Source organism: Medicago sativa, chromosome 1, assembly GCF_051527215.1.
Source record: "Medicago sativa cultivar Bolivia chromosome 1, Bolivia_mono, whole genome shotgun sequence".
Lineage (NCBI taxonomy): Eukaryota > Viridiplantae > Streptophyta > Magnoliopsida > Fabales > Fabaceae > Medicago > Medicago sativa.
Window position 1 is genome coordinate 82370789 of NC_140749.1, and position 17366 is coordinate 82388154.

The window sequence follows — 17366 nt, forward strand, 5'->3', positions numbered from 1 at the left end:
TTAATTGATGCACCAGACAGGGAATTTAAGCCACAAGAGTGTACACAAGAGTATGTAGTACCTAGCTATGACAGGTTCTTTTCCATTGGGGGAATGGGGACAGAGCAATTAATATAGGAATTCAATTCCAGGTATATATCAGTATATGGTAAGAAAAGCCCTAGAATATCTTAATTACAAGAGGGATAATTCTAAATAACGAGAATAATGATAGATGGACATCACCATAAGGTACGAATATGTGCGCCATCTTTCTATTGCTCGTGATCCGTTACTCCCAAAATGTAATTTTTACATTTGAACCCGATTTTTCAAAGAAAAAGAACATTTAAAAAAAAAATCATCAAGAAAACTCATTAAAATGTGAGAAGTGTTATGAATATTAACTATATATTTTTTTCTTCAAAAAAAAAATATTAACTATATTTTTAAAATCCTTAACAATAACTTTTTTATTGGATGAAATTCATTTGAATATCAAACTTTAAAAATAACTACTATATAGTTTTTGGTAAATAAACATGTTTGTAATAGCTAGTATTAGGAGTGGAACTAGTATATTCCACTTTTTTATTAACTATAGATTTGCCACAAAATTAACTATATTTTTTTTAAAAAATTTAGTATATCATCCAAGAACCGACTAATTTGAGGGATCAATCAGTGGCGGAGCCAGGAAAATTATAGAGTCTGGGCTAAGTTTTTATCGTAAAATATGGCGTGTTAAGAACGTTAAAATATGGCTTTACACAAAATATTATAAGTTTTCGACAAACGACAAATTAATTATGAATTTTTAAAGTGTCAAAAACTCAAAAAACAAAACAACGGAAATCTCGACATATAAATCAAATTTTGAGCTCATTATTTGCAGAGGTATCTATATAAATACATAAAAAAGGATCTGTAAAGTTTCATAGCATTTCGAAGTCGTTTCAATTTATTTTGATTTTTCAACCAAAAAGTGCAAAATTGAAATTTTGTTCCGAGTAAGCGTATACTCACAAGTCAAATTTAGTTCCCTAATTTTGCAGGCATGACTAGAAGATGATAAGAACCTTAACAATGAAATTTTGTAGTTTTTAAACGAGATGCAAATTAATTATAAATTGTTTAAGAAATTCATAATTATGGGGAACAAAAATTCATAATTAATTTGTCCCTGGTCGAAAAAATTTAATTTTTTGTGTAAAGCTATATTTTAACGTGCTAAACATGTATGGAAAAAATATGAAAAAATTCAACATCTATGTCACATTTTTATACTACGCGTATATTATAGGATAAAAAAGAAGAAAAAACTCGAATTACAATGCTAGAATATATGTTTTTTACTTTACATGGTCAATTTGAACAATTAACCATTCAAAATAAGAGAGATGAATCTGCCAATAGTGTGCTAAATAAAATTAGGAGATAAATAAATGTCCTTTCCGAGATCTCTCTGCGTGTGAGAATTTTCAGATTTTGCCCAATTTTTATTTTTTTTTTTAAGCAGGAAAAAGGCTAGTGGGTTGAACTTGATACAAAGAAAGTAGCAGCTGAGCCCGGACTAGTGCCCAGGCTAGCTGGGGGGTGCCACCGCCCCTGGGATCAATCCCACCATCCACTTGCAGGGGCCTCGTTTAAAATTACCAAAACAAAGGTTTGTATGGACTTACTCACCGAAATTAACATGAGATGAAATCGAATCTCAAACCTTGAGAGGAGCAAACTGCAAAATTTCATATTATTATAAATAACTTTTTTTAGTGATTATACATATACATATATACTAAACAATTATTCGGATATTTAATTAGTAGTGGTATGGACACAGTTATTAGGAGTTCATGTTAACATTTTGGATTCTCCACTTTTTATAGTGTTTGAGTATAACCATTAGGATATTTGATAAAAAAATAATCTTAGTATTTATAATGTTTTTAAAAAGAAAGTATTTTTTAGCATAATTTAAGGAATTTTACGTATCTCTGAGTATGTGTGTCGTATGGCAGCGGTTTAGTATCAAGTTGGACCTCATTCATAGATTGTGGATTACAGGGAATAGCCCTTGTAGATGAAGCCTTTTATTCAATTGATCTAGAATTGATAGTAAATAAATTTTATACCTCTGACAATTATTTAAGCACATATCGTAACCAGAAAGGAAATAAATAGCTTTTTTTAACAAAGAAATTAATAGAATGCTGTAGATTAATGACTTATGTGGTATCTTCTTATCATCACATCAACGAAATCAAATTGTCAGAGCAATTTGAAAGACGTCAGTATTACGGGGCACATAAATTATATTTAATTATTTTTAACAATTAAATTAGTTCACCTAAATTGTCACAGGGAGAATCAAGTGCATGTATACTATTAATCATATTAGGAAAGTAACAAGTTAGAATAATCTTGACCGAGTTAGATATGATATATTATCGGTTGTAATTTTTTTAAGATATGAGCAATGAGCTTAATCTTTTTAAATGTTTGGTATGCCATGTTAATCTTTTTTAAAAACATATTTTATAGTAACATTTTTAAATAAATAATGATATCTTTAATTAAATTAACGTGTTAATATTGATGAAATTATGTTTCATTTTGATAGTTAGCATGCTATTTCAAAACACCTGCTTTACATATGGTATTATATATTTTAAAATCTAGTTTATAAAAATATATTTAAATATGCAAAAAGAATAGTTTTGACTAATATACTTAAATTACTGAAAATTAGATTAGAAATTTTATAATTTAATATATAAAGTATACTCCCTCCGGTCCTATTTATAAGAGAAATTTGGGTCAACAAAAGTTGATGTATCTTGTTAAAAATTCTGTCTAGATACATCAACTTTTGTTGACCCAACTTTCTCTTATAAATAGGACCGGAGGGAGTAAAATATAACAATAATTATAATAAAGTATATGTTATTTATATTTACTTAAATAAGTCCGCCTAAATTTATCAAAAAAATTAGGTTGACCTAATAGGCTTATTAAAAGATTTTATATGACCGTCCTCGTAGTTTAGCTCAGTTGGTAAGGACAACACATAATATATGTAAGGTTTGGGGTTCAAACCTCGGTCACCACAAAAAAAAAACTTTATATGGTTTGTTCTTTTCAAATAAATAGGCTTTTGATAAAAATAAAAATGAGCAATGCTATTTATCAAGAAAGATTTTATCAAGAAATTGTCCCGAAATTAATGTTAGCCAATAAAATCTCAGCCTGGCCGGAAATCATGGGGTGGTGGGTGTTATGTATTTTTTTCTTATGAAACTTTAATAAATAAGATTAAAATCTAAGAGTGATTATTCTGCCATGTCATTCTTGAATTCATAAAGAAAATCCATTCTTGATATCTAGCATTTTCCAATAATAATAATCTTTTATATTTTTTTTAAAAAGTCTAACCTAAAATTGGCTAAACTGTAGACCTGTATCGAGAGTGGTCTATCATATTTCCACCATTATAATAGCAAAGCAAATTCTAAATTCAACTTGTGATGCTAACAAGTTGTTAATAATGAAGGCACACATGCATGAACAGATGCTCTACGTAGTTTCATTATTATTGACGTGAAATTTTGAGTACAATTACTACATATATATAATATATACTATATGTATTCTTTATGATATATATTGAATGGAAATTGTCATGAATATCATATGATTGAATGCATGCATTGGAATCTCTTACACGTTGGCAGGCATGATATTAAGAAATATATTATATGAGAGTGTAATTTGGAATCAGGTTCTGATGATGGTGAAGTGGGCACGGTCCATATATGGTTGCTTGATTGTCTTGTCTTCAATACGAAGACTTGATTGGAATTCAATGCTCTGATTTGATTTCTTAGCATGTAAGGTAAGGTTATGTTATGTTATGTTATGTTGTTGGTACTATTTACATCACTTATATCTGCTAGCTATACATGCTTATGTTGGGAAAGGAATTCAACCTATTTGGATATATTATATCATATGGTCCTAATTCAGCACAACATTAGGTTGTTGGGAATATATACAGTGTCACTTCAACGCTAAGTTTTTATTTTTGACACGACGTTATTATAGTATTTCATGATGTTAAAATGATAAACATGCCTGAAATAGATTAAGGTCGCTGAGTACAAAGGACAAAAATCTTTATAAATAAAGGGAAAAAAGTGATAACTTTGGATATGAGAGCACAATTTACACCTTAATAATTTGCAATAATTTTAGTGAGATTTTCAACTATAAGAGAATAAGGTGTATTTTATCCGTTATGGGAGAAGAAATATCTTGTCGTATTGCAATTTGCAAATTGTTATTTGTTGAGGTATTATGCAGAGAATAAAGAATAATGACTGGACCTGTTGGGTGAGTGGGCTGGCTAAAGTATTATTTGAAAGGCGTAGATCAAAGATTAAGGAACAATTGAGGGTGATGTGAAATCTCTGTGAGGTGACTATATTAGAAGAATAATATGCTTGCATGGTCCATTTGGGAATTTATATAAGTTGTTAATTACCACCTATATATAAAATAATTACCTGACAGTTGATTTTTTAAAATAAAAGAATTAAAAAAATATTATTAATTAAAGTGATATGAATGACTATTTTGCTCTTGATATTTGAATTTTGTCTCTTGAAAATAGCAATAGCAGATTTGAGAAGTTAGTTTAATTCTAACTTTGTAAATGAAATTTAACTGATGATGCATTTGATCAACTGACTTAGTCGAATGATGAAGGCGAAAATTTATAATTAGATTTAACATTTTACTTGACTTACCAAAGACATGTAAGTTTTCAAGACATTCAAGTGAAAGAGGATTTTGAGGGAAAAGAAGAAAATTTAAAGAATTATAATCGTACCCTTAAAAAAAAAAGGTGGTGATATTGCCTAAGGTAAAGAATGTGTTTACATGGGGTAATTAAATTTTTTAGAGAAATTAAATTTTAGACAATTCAAATATTTCAATTGATTTTCTTTCATTTCTATTTTAGATAGAGTAACTAAATTCTCAATTTTAAACCTTGTTGAACTATTTTTATAAATATTAATTTATTTTTGGGAAAAAAAGTATAATAAGAAGTGAGCTGAAAATTAGAATTTAAAAAAGTTTTGGGACAAATTTGAAATTTCAAAACGTGGAGCGGCCAAATTTCAAAATACTAAACAATTTAGGGACAAATTCTTAAATTTTGAAAGTTTATAGGGACCATGGTGTATTTTTTTGAAAAATTTGTAGGAACCGATTTGAAAATTTTAAAAAATACGAACAAATTTACAAAAATAAAAAAAAGTTATAAAATACTCATTTTTCATATAAAAGTTATCACTTTTGATTTTTTTTTTAATCAATATCATAAATACACGTCTTAGCATGATCATTGATTTAACTCTAAATTTTAGGATTTAAGGGATATGCTTATGTATAAATAGTTAAGGGATCTTGAACTTTTGTATTGAGAGACTCTCTATCTCTTTGCCTTTGTTATATCTCTCATAAATGCATTCTCATTTTCTCTTTCTCACTCACACAATTGTTTTTTAACCGTTCATACTCTCTTTGTTTCTTTTTAATTGTGGTTTTTCGACATTTTGTACACATCAAGACAATTGATAAATTTGTTATTCTTAATACCTTATTTAACATTCTCATACAACACTCTTGGTCATTTATTATTTCATTTCATCTATTTTTCTCTATAAAATAAATGAGGAAGACTATTATTGACAAATCAATTAACGCTTCATTGAATTTTAGTGTCTAATAAGAGTAAGCAAAAACAAAAAATATTCTACAAATGCAACAATTAAAAAGGAATGAGGTATCTTTTCTTAGCTGTCGTAGAGGAAATTTGTTGATTAAGACTCGAGAGTTATCAACCTCTATTATTTAATTAAGCTCCATCAACTAATCACATCCGTAAGCTTAGTTCGGGCACACATCCCTCATAAGATTACCCAATAATGCCAGCCATTCTTTGGAGAATAAGTGTATGATTTGTATACAAATGGGATGGGATTAGTCATTATTAGCTTCCTTAATTAAAGTCATAGCATATCACAAGTTGACTTTCAAATAAAAGGTTATACTCTCTCCTCTGTAAAAAAAAAAAAATGATATGAGTGATGACTCAATTTGAGTGAATATTCAATTTGGTTTATGATAGTTTCTTGTAATCCAGTGCAATCTTTGTCATAAAATGATATTCAAATTAGTCTGCCATTTATATTCGAGAGACAAATTAATCTATGTATGAAAATATTAATGACTAAATTAGATATTTTTTATCGGAGGATAAATTAGATTGCAAGAAAATTAAAAGATATCAAATTGAATTTTTATTCAAAAATCATATACTCCACGACTTTTCATAATTTAGGCTAAATTGCATTTTTGGTCCCTTAACTATTTAGGTAGTATCGCTTTGGTCTCTTAATTAAAATTCGATTTATTTTGGTCCCTTAACTTTCTCTCTGTTACACATTTTGGTCCTTTACGTTAGTTTTAATTCAAAAACGTTAGGGTTTTTTCATCTTCTTCTCCTCTTTTTGATCTTCTTATCATCTCCATCAACATTCAACAACAAAAATCCCAGAAAAATTCCAGAAGAAAATGAAAAAACAATTAATTGAAAGAAAAAAAATCTTTATTTTAGAATTGATAGAACAAAGAAGATGAATACAATTCAATTCAATGTTAACACTCAATTTATCAATATTCTCAAACTATCTCTTAACACTATCTTCATCTAATATAATATTTTATGCACCTTGGGAATTTTTACAATTAACTTCTTTTAAATCAATACTCAACGTGTAATAATTACGAAAATACACTGACATCATTGATGAGAGATTAGGGAACTTTAGAATATTGATGAATTGAGTGTTAACATTGAATTGAATTGTATTCCAAAGAATGTAGTAGATGTATATATACATTGTATAAGAGTAAAAATGGAGGGAAATCCCCTAACCAACACTAGTTAACTATAAGTAAAGGTAGTTATTAGTTAAAGCTAGGCTAAGATACAAAATGCTGATAGCTTGTGAAGCAAGTAAGCTATGTGAGTGATAGCTTGTGATTCAAACTCGTGTTGGAGGTGGGGAAAGCTTATCTTCTATCCTTACATATCAACAATAGAGGCTCGAAAATAATAATTCATTGCCAAACTCAAGGCCTCTGGATCATTACAATAAGGATCCAACTCGAAAAATTTACCCTATACCCCTACATTTATATTTTTACCCCTACTAACTGTTAAAAATATCAATTTTACCTATTTCAGCTTATTTTAGATTCAACATAAGTTCATCTCTACATTAAATTTTCCGGAAAACTCCATATAGCTTTTTCGGAGCAACTCAGGGACCCCTATATGTTCCGATAGGTTGAGCAACTCAGAGACCGCTAAAGCAATCTTCCACCTTTTGTATTAGCTTTGTTGTCATTGTTTCTTAATTGTGAACAGAAGAGGTCGAAAGGCAACTAAACTGGTAAATACCATAAGCAGATATCTTGCTATTAAAAGACATGCAGATTTAGTTGATCATTGGTTAAAGGAAATGGATATGAGCAGATAGATATAGTGAAATCTCCTATCATCCAATAAGAGAGAAAAACAAATGAAAAAGTTTAGATGAGTGAGTATGAATAATGGGAGATTCCACTTCACTCTTGGGTGAAAATTACATGAGATGATCCATTCTCCAAATTGAACATAAGAATATAAATCTTTGATAAGATAGTCTCATTCGGTGACTCAAGGAGTTACCTACATGTTAAAGACACTGCACTCTTGAGAAGTCACTCTCAAACGAAAGTTGAGACCTTGCAAAGAATGCAGTCTTGCCTTTAACTCAACCATAAGAACACTACATATCCCTAAGTTGCAAGCAAAATCTCCTCTTTCCCGTGCACACACAATACCCCGTCGCTTAATTTCAACGTTTTTTCCTTCAATGTTATCCAATTTCCACATTCCAACAATTTTATATTCTTAACGTGCATTTGTTACACAAAAACAGTAACAAAAGTTTGAGTATCAAGATTAAGCAAGAGAAAATATTTATATGACCATTTGATCTATACATATACATCTATCGAAAACTATGACCCCCTTTGTCCCCCCCATGCCACAATCATATACAATACATCAATCTCAACTATTGCCTTCCACACCACATTACTCTTGCCCAGCAAATCAACCAACATTTTTCATGGCTCACAAGAAACAAAGGGGAGCACTCATCTTGAAGAAGGCAACAAATTCATTCACCCTTGACTTCAAGATCAAAGACATGCCCCACAATTATGAACTTCAAATGGTATCCACCCTATCAATGACATCCAAGGCCTTCATTCGGTCAATATCAAAGTCGATGACAGGAACAGAAGGTAGCCGCCTTGTAGAGAATATATCGTTTTTAGTTTCACTGATAGGGGAATGATTACTACTCTTGCTTAGCCTATGGTGTTTGCTCAACCTAGTCTTGGCAGTAGCAAATTCCTGGCTCTTACTGATGCCTGGCGTTAGTTTCCTCTTACCAACATCTCGAAGCATTTGTTGATCTTCGATTGTTAACAAGGGGGAAGTAGAGCCGCCTTTTTGCATAAACAGCTGCGCCGTCTTCTGGTTTGGAGAACGAATCGGAGATTTGACCGGAGACCTTATTCCTCCATTAACAATTCTTACTTGGCTGACTAGGTGATGTAACCAGACAACCAATTCAAGTATATACACTTCTGTTTTATCTTTATCAGCATGGTGTAGTGTTTCGATTCTCAACAAGTCCGACTGGCCCGCAGGTTTACGGTTGACATCAGACCTATAGAAACTTGACTTAGAAAAATGCAAGTAGAACATAAACATGGAGGACAGAAATCTAAAATTATGACCTCTTACCCTGTATTTGCCCATTCTCCAACCCATCCAAAGCCATGATGAGCTCTGAATAAATGCAATTTAAACAGAGATAATTAAATTTGAGAACAGAACATATAAAAGTTAAACGTAAATAAATAATAAAATAGAACACATGAAAGCCAACAACAATATGGATAAACCAAATATGAAATGGCCCATAAACAAAACAACCTGATTTGCTCTTTGTGAACAGAGTGATCAGCATTGCTATTTATGGACCATAATGAAAAGCAGATTTAAATAATTTGCATTCACCAAATAGAGTACTAGGAATTATAGGAATTTCTGAGCAAAAGGGATAGCAAATATATATACTTTGTTGTGTTGGTAGCAATAGGAACAAGCCATTGCAATGTTTTCTCCATTTCAGCTTTGATTTGTGGGACAGTAAGCTGCAAAAAGCAAAAAGTGTTTCATCATTTCAGATTTGGGATTTAAAACTTGGTCATAATCAAATTAGGCAATGAGGCACAAGCTCAGCATAACTGCTTTGGCAGAAACAAAACTCATTAAAAGATGAAATTAAGAAAGTCATTAACAAGTATTGAATGAATTAGGAATAAAACTTTGTTGTCAATAAAAGGGGGAAAAAGACATTAATTCAAATCTATTAATGTATTGGTATATGAATTTGAGAAAATGGTGTATTTTATATAATTCAGATCTTGCTTGGAAGAAAGTTCAGCCTTGAAAAGATTAAAATGCCATTTAGATTTAATCTTTCTAAATGAAAAATACAAGGGGGGCATGTTAATAAGTAACTATTGGAAGCTATTAGTGAATTTATAGCATGCATACCCAGCTAAAAGAAGTGGAAAGAAATGGGATACACACCTCTTCTTTAACCTGAAATGACTGTAACCTTGAGCGCAAAGCTGATTTTACATTTGGCGGCAGCCCTTGATATAAAGCATCCCTAGTATTAGGAGGCACAGAACCTGATCGAGACACCTGATTAAAATAAAATGTCAACACTCATGGCTACCTTCGCATTGCTATTGTATTTCAAATGCAGGTAACAGAGCATTGTTCTTTGAAAATAGGGAGGAAAAAAAAAATTTCTCTTTTTACAACAGAGCATTTTCTTGGAGTGAAAATAATATCAGCTATGAAATAAAATAGATGCAAAAACTATCAACTGCAATTTTTAAAGCTATAATTGGTCCAAATTGTGTTACTTTTTCTTGATAAGTCATAATAGTGATGTCAGAATAAGGATGGGCAGTGCGCCCAAGATGAAGTCAGCCAAAAATTGAAACACTAGTACTGCAATGCCATTTCAGAAAGTCGAACACTTTTTCAGAATGGACAGAGCTCTAGTAAACACAATACCAACAAAAATAAGTCGTGAAAATGAAGATGGTAACTAAATGAATTCTACAAAGGGGCGGTCAGTAAGTAAATTATGATCTTATTTATGCAACATAACTTAAGTAAGATCTTTAACTAACCAGAGTATCAATTTGAGTGATAATGTTTGCATAATGCAAAGCAAGACCAGCAGTCCCCAACGTGCTATGAGAATCTTTCACCTGCTTATATGTATCTGCAAGGTTAAACAAGAAAAAGGGCATAAAAGACAAATCCTGTTTAATGTGCCATTTCAACAACCCCAAAGGAGAGTCTATATCTTGTTGAGAAAGAGAAAGGAACCACAAATAAATTGAATGGGACTAAAGTACAAAAAGGGCATAGAAAGGCTAACTGATCAGAAAATTCATTTGCATAAAACAAATACATGATAATTATTAAATACGAATATAAGAGGAAATTCTAATTTTGTTAGGTTTATGAGCATAACTTCAGATAAAGCACATGACCTATGTAGTTATAATAATCAACCAATGAGTGGGCCCTGTTGTTGCCTGTTGCTGAATACTATATCCAGAATTTTATGTCATAACGACGGATGGAGTTCCATTCATCAATAATAAATAGTACACCCTTTCTATAAACTTAGTCCAGCAATCTTGTGGTAGGATAATAAAGGGGAGTCAAAGTAGTTGAGACCCTTGGGATTAGTTAATTAGTTTGAAGGGATTATAAATAGGAGAAAAACTTTGGAGGGGACACCCTTGGGGAGAATTCTATTCTCCATTTTCGTTCATCTCTCAATAGTACATTGTCATTTAGTTATTTCGTTTCTTCCTATCTGTCTACGATTTCAGTTCTTTGTTTCCCAACAAATTAGTTTATTCAAGCCAAGGAGATAACTTGATACATCACCCCTATCTCATCATCGATACTTGGGGAACTAAAAATTGTTAGGTAACCCCACCCAATTAGATGTTGCTCAAATAGGTACTCGGTTAGAAACTGTTAGGTTGGGTTAAGTATAGGGTTAGGCTATACCGAGTTAAAAATAAAAAATAAAAAAAATAAAAAAAAAACTATAGGGTTGGGCTGTATGATAAGAGGAAGGGATTACAGGGAAGCTATCATGTCATTTGAGAGATTTGGGGAATTTGGGCTATTGAGGAGCAGACCCTCAAACTTCTGAAAGTTTTAGCAATATCCAGAGGAGACTTTCCTATTTGTTCTAATAAAATACCAGGTTTGATAAAATAAACAATAAAGCAAATTGCTGATCTTAATCAAGTATCCTTGCAATTCTTGAAAGCATACCAGCACTGCCAAATGCTTCGTGTATCTCCAAATATAGAAAATGGACAATATCTGCAAGCTTTTCCATCACCTGAAAATAAAACAATTAGATTGTGAAAAAGTGGATAAAATGCTATTCATGGAAGAAAAGGGAAAGCACAAGCGAGTGAAAATAATACTGGTAAAATGAAATGACAAATAAAAAACATCAAACATATTTCAAAGAATTCAGGAATAATACTTTTCAAATGCCAATCACCAACAGACAACAGTAGAGGACCAAGACCAAAATCTAATCATAAATGCCTAAATTAAAACTCAAATTTCTATTATATTTAACACTCTTTCGAATACTCGTAAAAATATTAAATAAAAAAACTACTGTCTTCTTACCTCTTCCAAAATCTTAGACCATAGTGACTTTTTCTTCAAATTTCTTACATGCTTCTTTTGACTCTTCAGTTCAGCTTTTAAAATTGCAAGGCTGTCTCCTACATATTTTACAAATATTGATCAACTAAAGAATATTCATTGTAGTAACATAAATTAATAGTCGTAATTAACTTTCCTATATTGTAAATGCTTAGTCAGAATTTTGAATATCTGGAAAAAAAAATTATGTTCCAGAGATAGAGTTACAGCATATTGAACTCATAAAGGTAAATAACTAATGGAATTCACAGAGTTGCGAGACTAAGTTACAAACTGAAATGTATTATTTCTGTGAAAAGATGAAAACGAATTGTTAGACTAAGTTACAAGATGAATAGATAACAATGAAACTGAAAAGATGAAGATGAACATGAAAATGAATTGTTGTGACACTAAGTTACAAACTGAAATCTATTTATAGAGCCCTAGGAGTTAAGACAGTGGAAGCTGTCATAACTAAAGCCGAGATCTAACTGAACGCAGTTCAGTTAGTTACAGTTTACACAACTCTCGTCAGAAATAGTATGGTGCAGACAGGTACAGTAAAGCTGACTAATCATAGTCCAATAATAGAAAACTAAACAATTCTATAAAGTTCCAATTGCACATTTCAAATTTGCTTCCCATTTTGAAATTGAAAATATTACACAAAATAGAAGGAAACGTTTTTCCTGCTAGTTCTTACAAAGAAAGAGCCTTTTGCTGTTCTTAATGTCAAACTTAAGAGTTTAAAGGGTTTGGAGGAATCAAGTTGTACAAAACTTAGAGGTGGTGTGTAGTTTCGACAGCTCTCTTTTGTTTTCAGCTAGGAGTAGACTGCTTGTACTTTCCAAAACTCTTAATTGCCTTTACCACTGTTACAGAAGAACTAGTTTTTGTGATTTTTCTCATGGTGATGAGCCGATTACTTCTATAAGCGAAACCAACTCTCAGATGGGAGCAGGGATTCGATAGTCTTAAGGTATTGATGAGATTATGTGTTTCGTTGTTTTCTTTTTATAATTTATTGTCACCCGAGGAGGAATTTTCGAACACTTAAGGTGCTAGCTCGATGGTAAGAGATTAGCCTTGTAACCCCGAGGTGTTGAGTTCGAATCCCCTCGAGGACGGTTGTAAAACGGTCATGGATGCCAATTGAATTAATAAAATTTCCCCCTTCCCCATTTTATTTCTTTTTTAAAGAGGAATTTTCGCTTGTACCCAATTTTCCCTTTAGTAGTTGATCTCTCTTATAGATAAAGGCATAGAGTTTAAAACAACTGTAGACTTAATCGATCAATGCACACTTTTACCACAAGATGACCATAAAGAGGATATTGATTCTAAACAGAATAATTGTATTCAATGCACAATACAAGAACCCAGGACTGGCTAACATCCGCATAAGGAAATGCAGGACATCATTTACCTCTCTGTGTGGCATTTGAATTGTCCTCTTCTTGAAGCTTCCGTCGATAATCTTGATCAAACCTGTCTAAGGCATGCAATTCATGATATAATTCCTGCACTCGAAGAAAAATGTTAACCTACTTCAGGACTAGTCTTAATGAAATATTGGTGTAGCTTATAGAAATAATAACCCACTTTTTGAGTCAAGATCCTATCCATTTATGTCATTCTCCATTTCTACCATTTGGAGAGATATAGACACACAAAGTTTTGAAAAAAGTAAAAAATAATTAATGATGGTGGGACCCACTTAATTGTAGGACCCACATCCTATTTTTTGTGTGTATCTCTTTCTAAATGACATCCTCCATTTATTTTCATAAATGGAGAGGATCCTTACTCCCACTTTTTGTAGTATTTCATGATATTAAACATGCACATGAATGAAGAAGATAGTCAAGATATAGAGTTGAGTTCAAAACACAAATTTAACGAAATAGACATGCATATGCGGAGTTCCTTATAACAGGTTTACTCACGGCGGTATATTGAACAAAGGTCATTAATTGTTGCATCACCATCTCTGCCTCCTCTTTCAATTGCCTTTGTGGTGAAAGCTCTGAACCTAACCTAAAAACCAACAAAGCAAACCATAACTAACACATCATTAGACGTTACAAGGAAAAGTACAACGTAAGTTTAAATCAATTCAACTACAATTACTTCTCAAAATAGCGTTCCAGGTTGTGCCACTGGGGATCTTTGCATCGATTTCCAAAACGCACAACTTCACCGGAAAATATTTTCAATTCTTCTCTGCCAAAATAGAACAAGATAGTGAAAGTTCAGATACTAAATGATGTGAATTGAAGTCCACATCAGTAACCAAAGAAAATAAGCCGCAAACCAAAATATAAGGTTCCTAAGTGGATCGCAAAAACATTAACGTTTAACTTACCTCTTGTCTGCTGCAGCAATTCTAAGGAGTTCATTCATATCTGTAGATACCAAATTTTGCACTCCTTCAGATGGTAGAACCACCTCTTTTAAATGCTTAATGTTCTCTTTTGAAAGAGATTGCATTAGATTGGCACCCTTAACTATTGTGTTTGCAACTTCGAAGGCCAAAATTGAAATCTTATTTCCTTTTGTTGTAACTCCCGATGTAAAACCACTACTGAGATTTAAATTTGTCATACTACTACCTAGTGTGTCCAAAACATCTACTGCCTTGCCAAGCCCGGCTGTACCAGCTCTGCCCAAAAGGGAACTCACTTCTGATACCTGTAATATATCAAAATAGAAGATGAAAAGAAAATCTAATCCTTGTTTTATTGCATAGGAGGCCTTATAGACCTGAAAAGGGGATATGATCTAACCTATGACATTAAACACATATTGATCTTTAAGACATATATTCAATACCATGTGAAGTATCAGCTCATTAGCAAAAGGCCATGTAATCAATATAACTATTAACACAACAAACACAGATCTTTAAGTACAAACTCTACCCTTTTTGACTAAATGATTGTTTCTGTTGTAAAAGCTTAGACCAACAACTATTCAGAGAACTAGCCACGCTATATATATTACCGGTGGGGCGAGGGAGGCTAAAGAAAGGAAATTTTACAGGATTGTACATTTTACTGAAATAGTCACAAAGTGGGAAAAAAAATATCCACCAAGTTTGCAAATGACCAACGTCAAAAGCCACCAAAATAAGCTATAAAACTCCATCCAAAAGGAGGCCAAAAACATAAATCTGTATCAAACAAATTTTGATGGCGGTGATTGCGGTCTAGAAACACTATCAGTATATGCTAACCTTAAACAACAAACACCAGCAAAAATATAAGGCACTTATTCCTCCCATTCAAGGAAAACAGTGTATCCTAAAGCTTCCAAAAATGTCAAGAGTGTAAAATCAAATATGATTATAATCTCCGCATCTTGTTGCGGCCAATTGGGGTACTACACACATCTGAAGCAAATCATTTACATTATTTCCATTAAATAATATCATAGCTCAAATAGATATCAATATCTTAGAGGATCTTTTGCTTATAAAAAAAATCTCAGAGGATCTTTCACAAACAGTTATTAAAATCATGTTCTAATGAACTCCCTAGTGACCTTCCTGTCATTGTCTGATTCTTATGAGATCTTGCTAGTCAAACCTGATAGATTAGTGCGGTTACACACAAGGGTTACCGAGTCAAGTTTATCAGGTATAGATAGTGGTACTTGATGAGCTTAATACCAACAACCTGTTGTAGACTGCCAGGCCCCACACAGTTCTTTCTTCTCATATGTGTATACTGTGGCATTCAGTTGAAACAAGAAGGAAGCTACTTTTCACAGGAATAATTAGTTTAACATCTAGGCAAACATTGCCAATCCCATTCACATCAGAGCAGTTTCTCTTGGTTCAGTTAAGAGGCTTTTGCAGAATAAAAGAGGTTAAACATCAAAATGTTGTGGCATCTAGCACATTTTGCAGTTTTTTACTGTACTTAAGTGACATAAAAAGCGTCAAGAGCTTCAACGTAATAATAACTCATGCTTCTAGAGGTAGTCATAGACATTGTATCAGAGCCTCTATAAGCAAGTAGTCAGGAGTTTAATCTTTGATGTCCAGATTCTTCGAGATAAAGTTATTGATAAGTTAAAGATGTAAATGCAAATCCTAATCTTCCACTTAAATAGCATAATCTTTTGGGAGAATTGACTTTCAATAGAATGAAGTGCATTTATTTCTAAGGGTATCTCATTACAACTAAGTTTGCTTTGAGATTTTGAACATGCACGCGGTTTCTTGCGTTGCATCGAGATTTCATGAGAACGGTAAAAACAAGCTAAACCAAACACACAACAAACAGAAAAATCAAACATGAGAACGGTAACTTAACTTAACAGTCTTTCTAGATTTATGCGATAATGACCTCGGTAGGCGAGGAATCCCATCATTAATATCTTCCGCGCCTGGCCCATACGGAACCTTTTCCAATCCGGTAAAAGAAAACGACTCCCGTTGATGCTTATCCAACTCATCAGCAAGAGGTGGCAGATGTGAATTACTGTTAATATTTGAAGAAATAGACTGATAAGTCGTGGTTCCAGCCTCATTGTTATTAACAGCATGACCATTAGCCGAATGTCTGGAGCTTTCACCGGGTACATTATCTACAGCTACACCATCTACAGTTGCTTTCCATGATCTTGAACAAATGCCACCCATTTTAATTATGTTCAATTACACTAAACTATGTAACAACTTCACTTCATCTTCATCTTCCAATGAGAAAGAAGTAACAACTAAAAAAACAAGATTTTTTTTTTCAATTCACAGGAATGTTATGGTGAATGCTCAAATTTTGATTATACCAATTCTGATCACTTTTACAGCTCCAGTCCATCAACACTTATCAACTCACCAAATCTGAACAAAAAAAATAAAAAATCAATAAATCCCTAAAAAAATTAAAAAAAAAAAACAATTACAGAATCTAGTGGAAATTAGAGTGACCCAATAAGTGATTTTGATTAAAGATAGTATCTTGAGAAAGAAAGTTGAATAGAGTAAAGGGTCGTTGAAGTAAAGATGGAAGAAGATACCAGAAGCAGAGATCTGTGAGGAGGTGTATTTGTGAGAGAGGAATGACGGGGGGGGGGGGGTGTAGAAATGAGAAAGGGATCGATGCACGGTCTAAACTGGCATGGAACGGGAAGGGGAAGTGATGTTACACGCAAATGTGAAAAGCTGAGAAGCAGAATCTTCTCTCTCTTTTGTTGTTGGTATGGTCAAAACTCAAAATAGTGTTATTACAGACTTGAAGCAGAAAAGCCCCCCACTACTCACTCTCACTCACACTACAATCAAAGCTGTTTTGACTTTTGACTGTTGTGGTAAAAATCAACCCATGAAAATCTTGCATTGCTCTTTTTTGTTCCTTTCTCTTGGATTGGAGGAGTGAATGACAAGAATCGCCTTTGTAATAATCGAAAC

The 17366-nt window shown here is 32.4% G+C and overlaps 1 protein-coding gene across 2 annotated transcripts; it reads right to left on the reverse strand.

The window, feature by feature from the left end:
* Nucleotides 1–7694: 7694 nt before the first annotated feature.
* Nucleotides 7695–17159, reverse strand: LOC146958157 (Ikzf5 (DUF668)). Of its 2 annotated transcripts, none has more exons than XM_085739730.1 (13): nucleotides 16976–17159; nucleotides 16269–16799; nucleotides 14316–14641; nucleotides 14081–14173; nucleotides 13897–13987; nucleotides 13377–13470; nucleotides 11930–12027; nucleotides 11558–11627; nucleotides 10384–10478; nucleotides 9767–9883; nucleotides 9248–9324; nucleotides 8912–8956; nucleotides 7695–8834 (listed from the first exon to the last, which is right to left on the reverse strand). In XM_085739730.1, the coding sequence occupies exons 2-13, from the start codon at nucleotides 16596–16598 to the stop codon at nucleotides 8327–8329; spliced, it is 1944 nt and encodes a 647-aa protein (XP_085595856.1). In that variant the 5' UTR covers nucleotides 16599–16799; nucleotides 16976–17159; the 3' UTR covers nucleotides 7695–8326. The 2 variants fall into 2 exon arrangements, with proteins under 2 accessions (XP_085595856.1, XP_085595857.1); XM_085739731.1 differs by having other exon boundaries at nucleotides 15186–16799.
* Nucleotides 17160–17366: the final 207 nt, after the last annotated feature.

Excerpts from the sequence above, each read along its gene's own strand:
- LOC146958157 (XM_085739730.1), bottom strand. The coding sequence starts at position 16,598 with ATGGGTGGCATTTGTTCAAGATCATGGAAAGCAACTGTAGATGGTGTA. Across the intron at positions 13,471-13,896 it reads CCTTTGTTCAATATACCGCC|GAATTATATCATGAATTGCA; the intron begins GTGAGTAAACCT and ends CTTCGAGTGCAG. Across the intron at positions 10,479-11,557 it reads CGAAGCATTTGGCAGTGCTG|ATACATATAAGCAGGTGAAA; the intron begins GTATGCTTTCAA and ends TTAACCTTGCAG.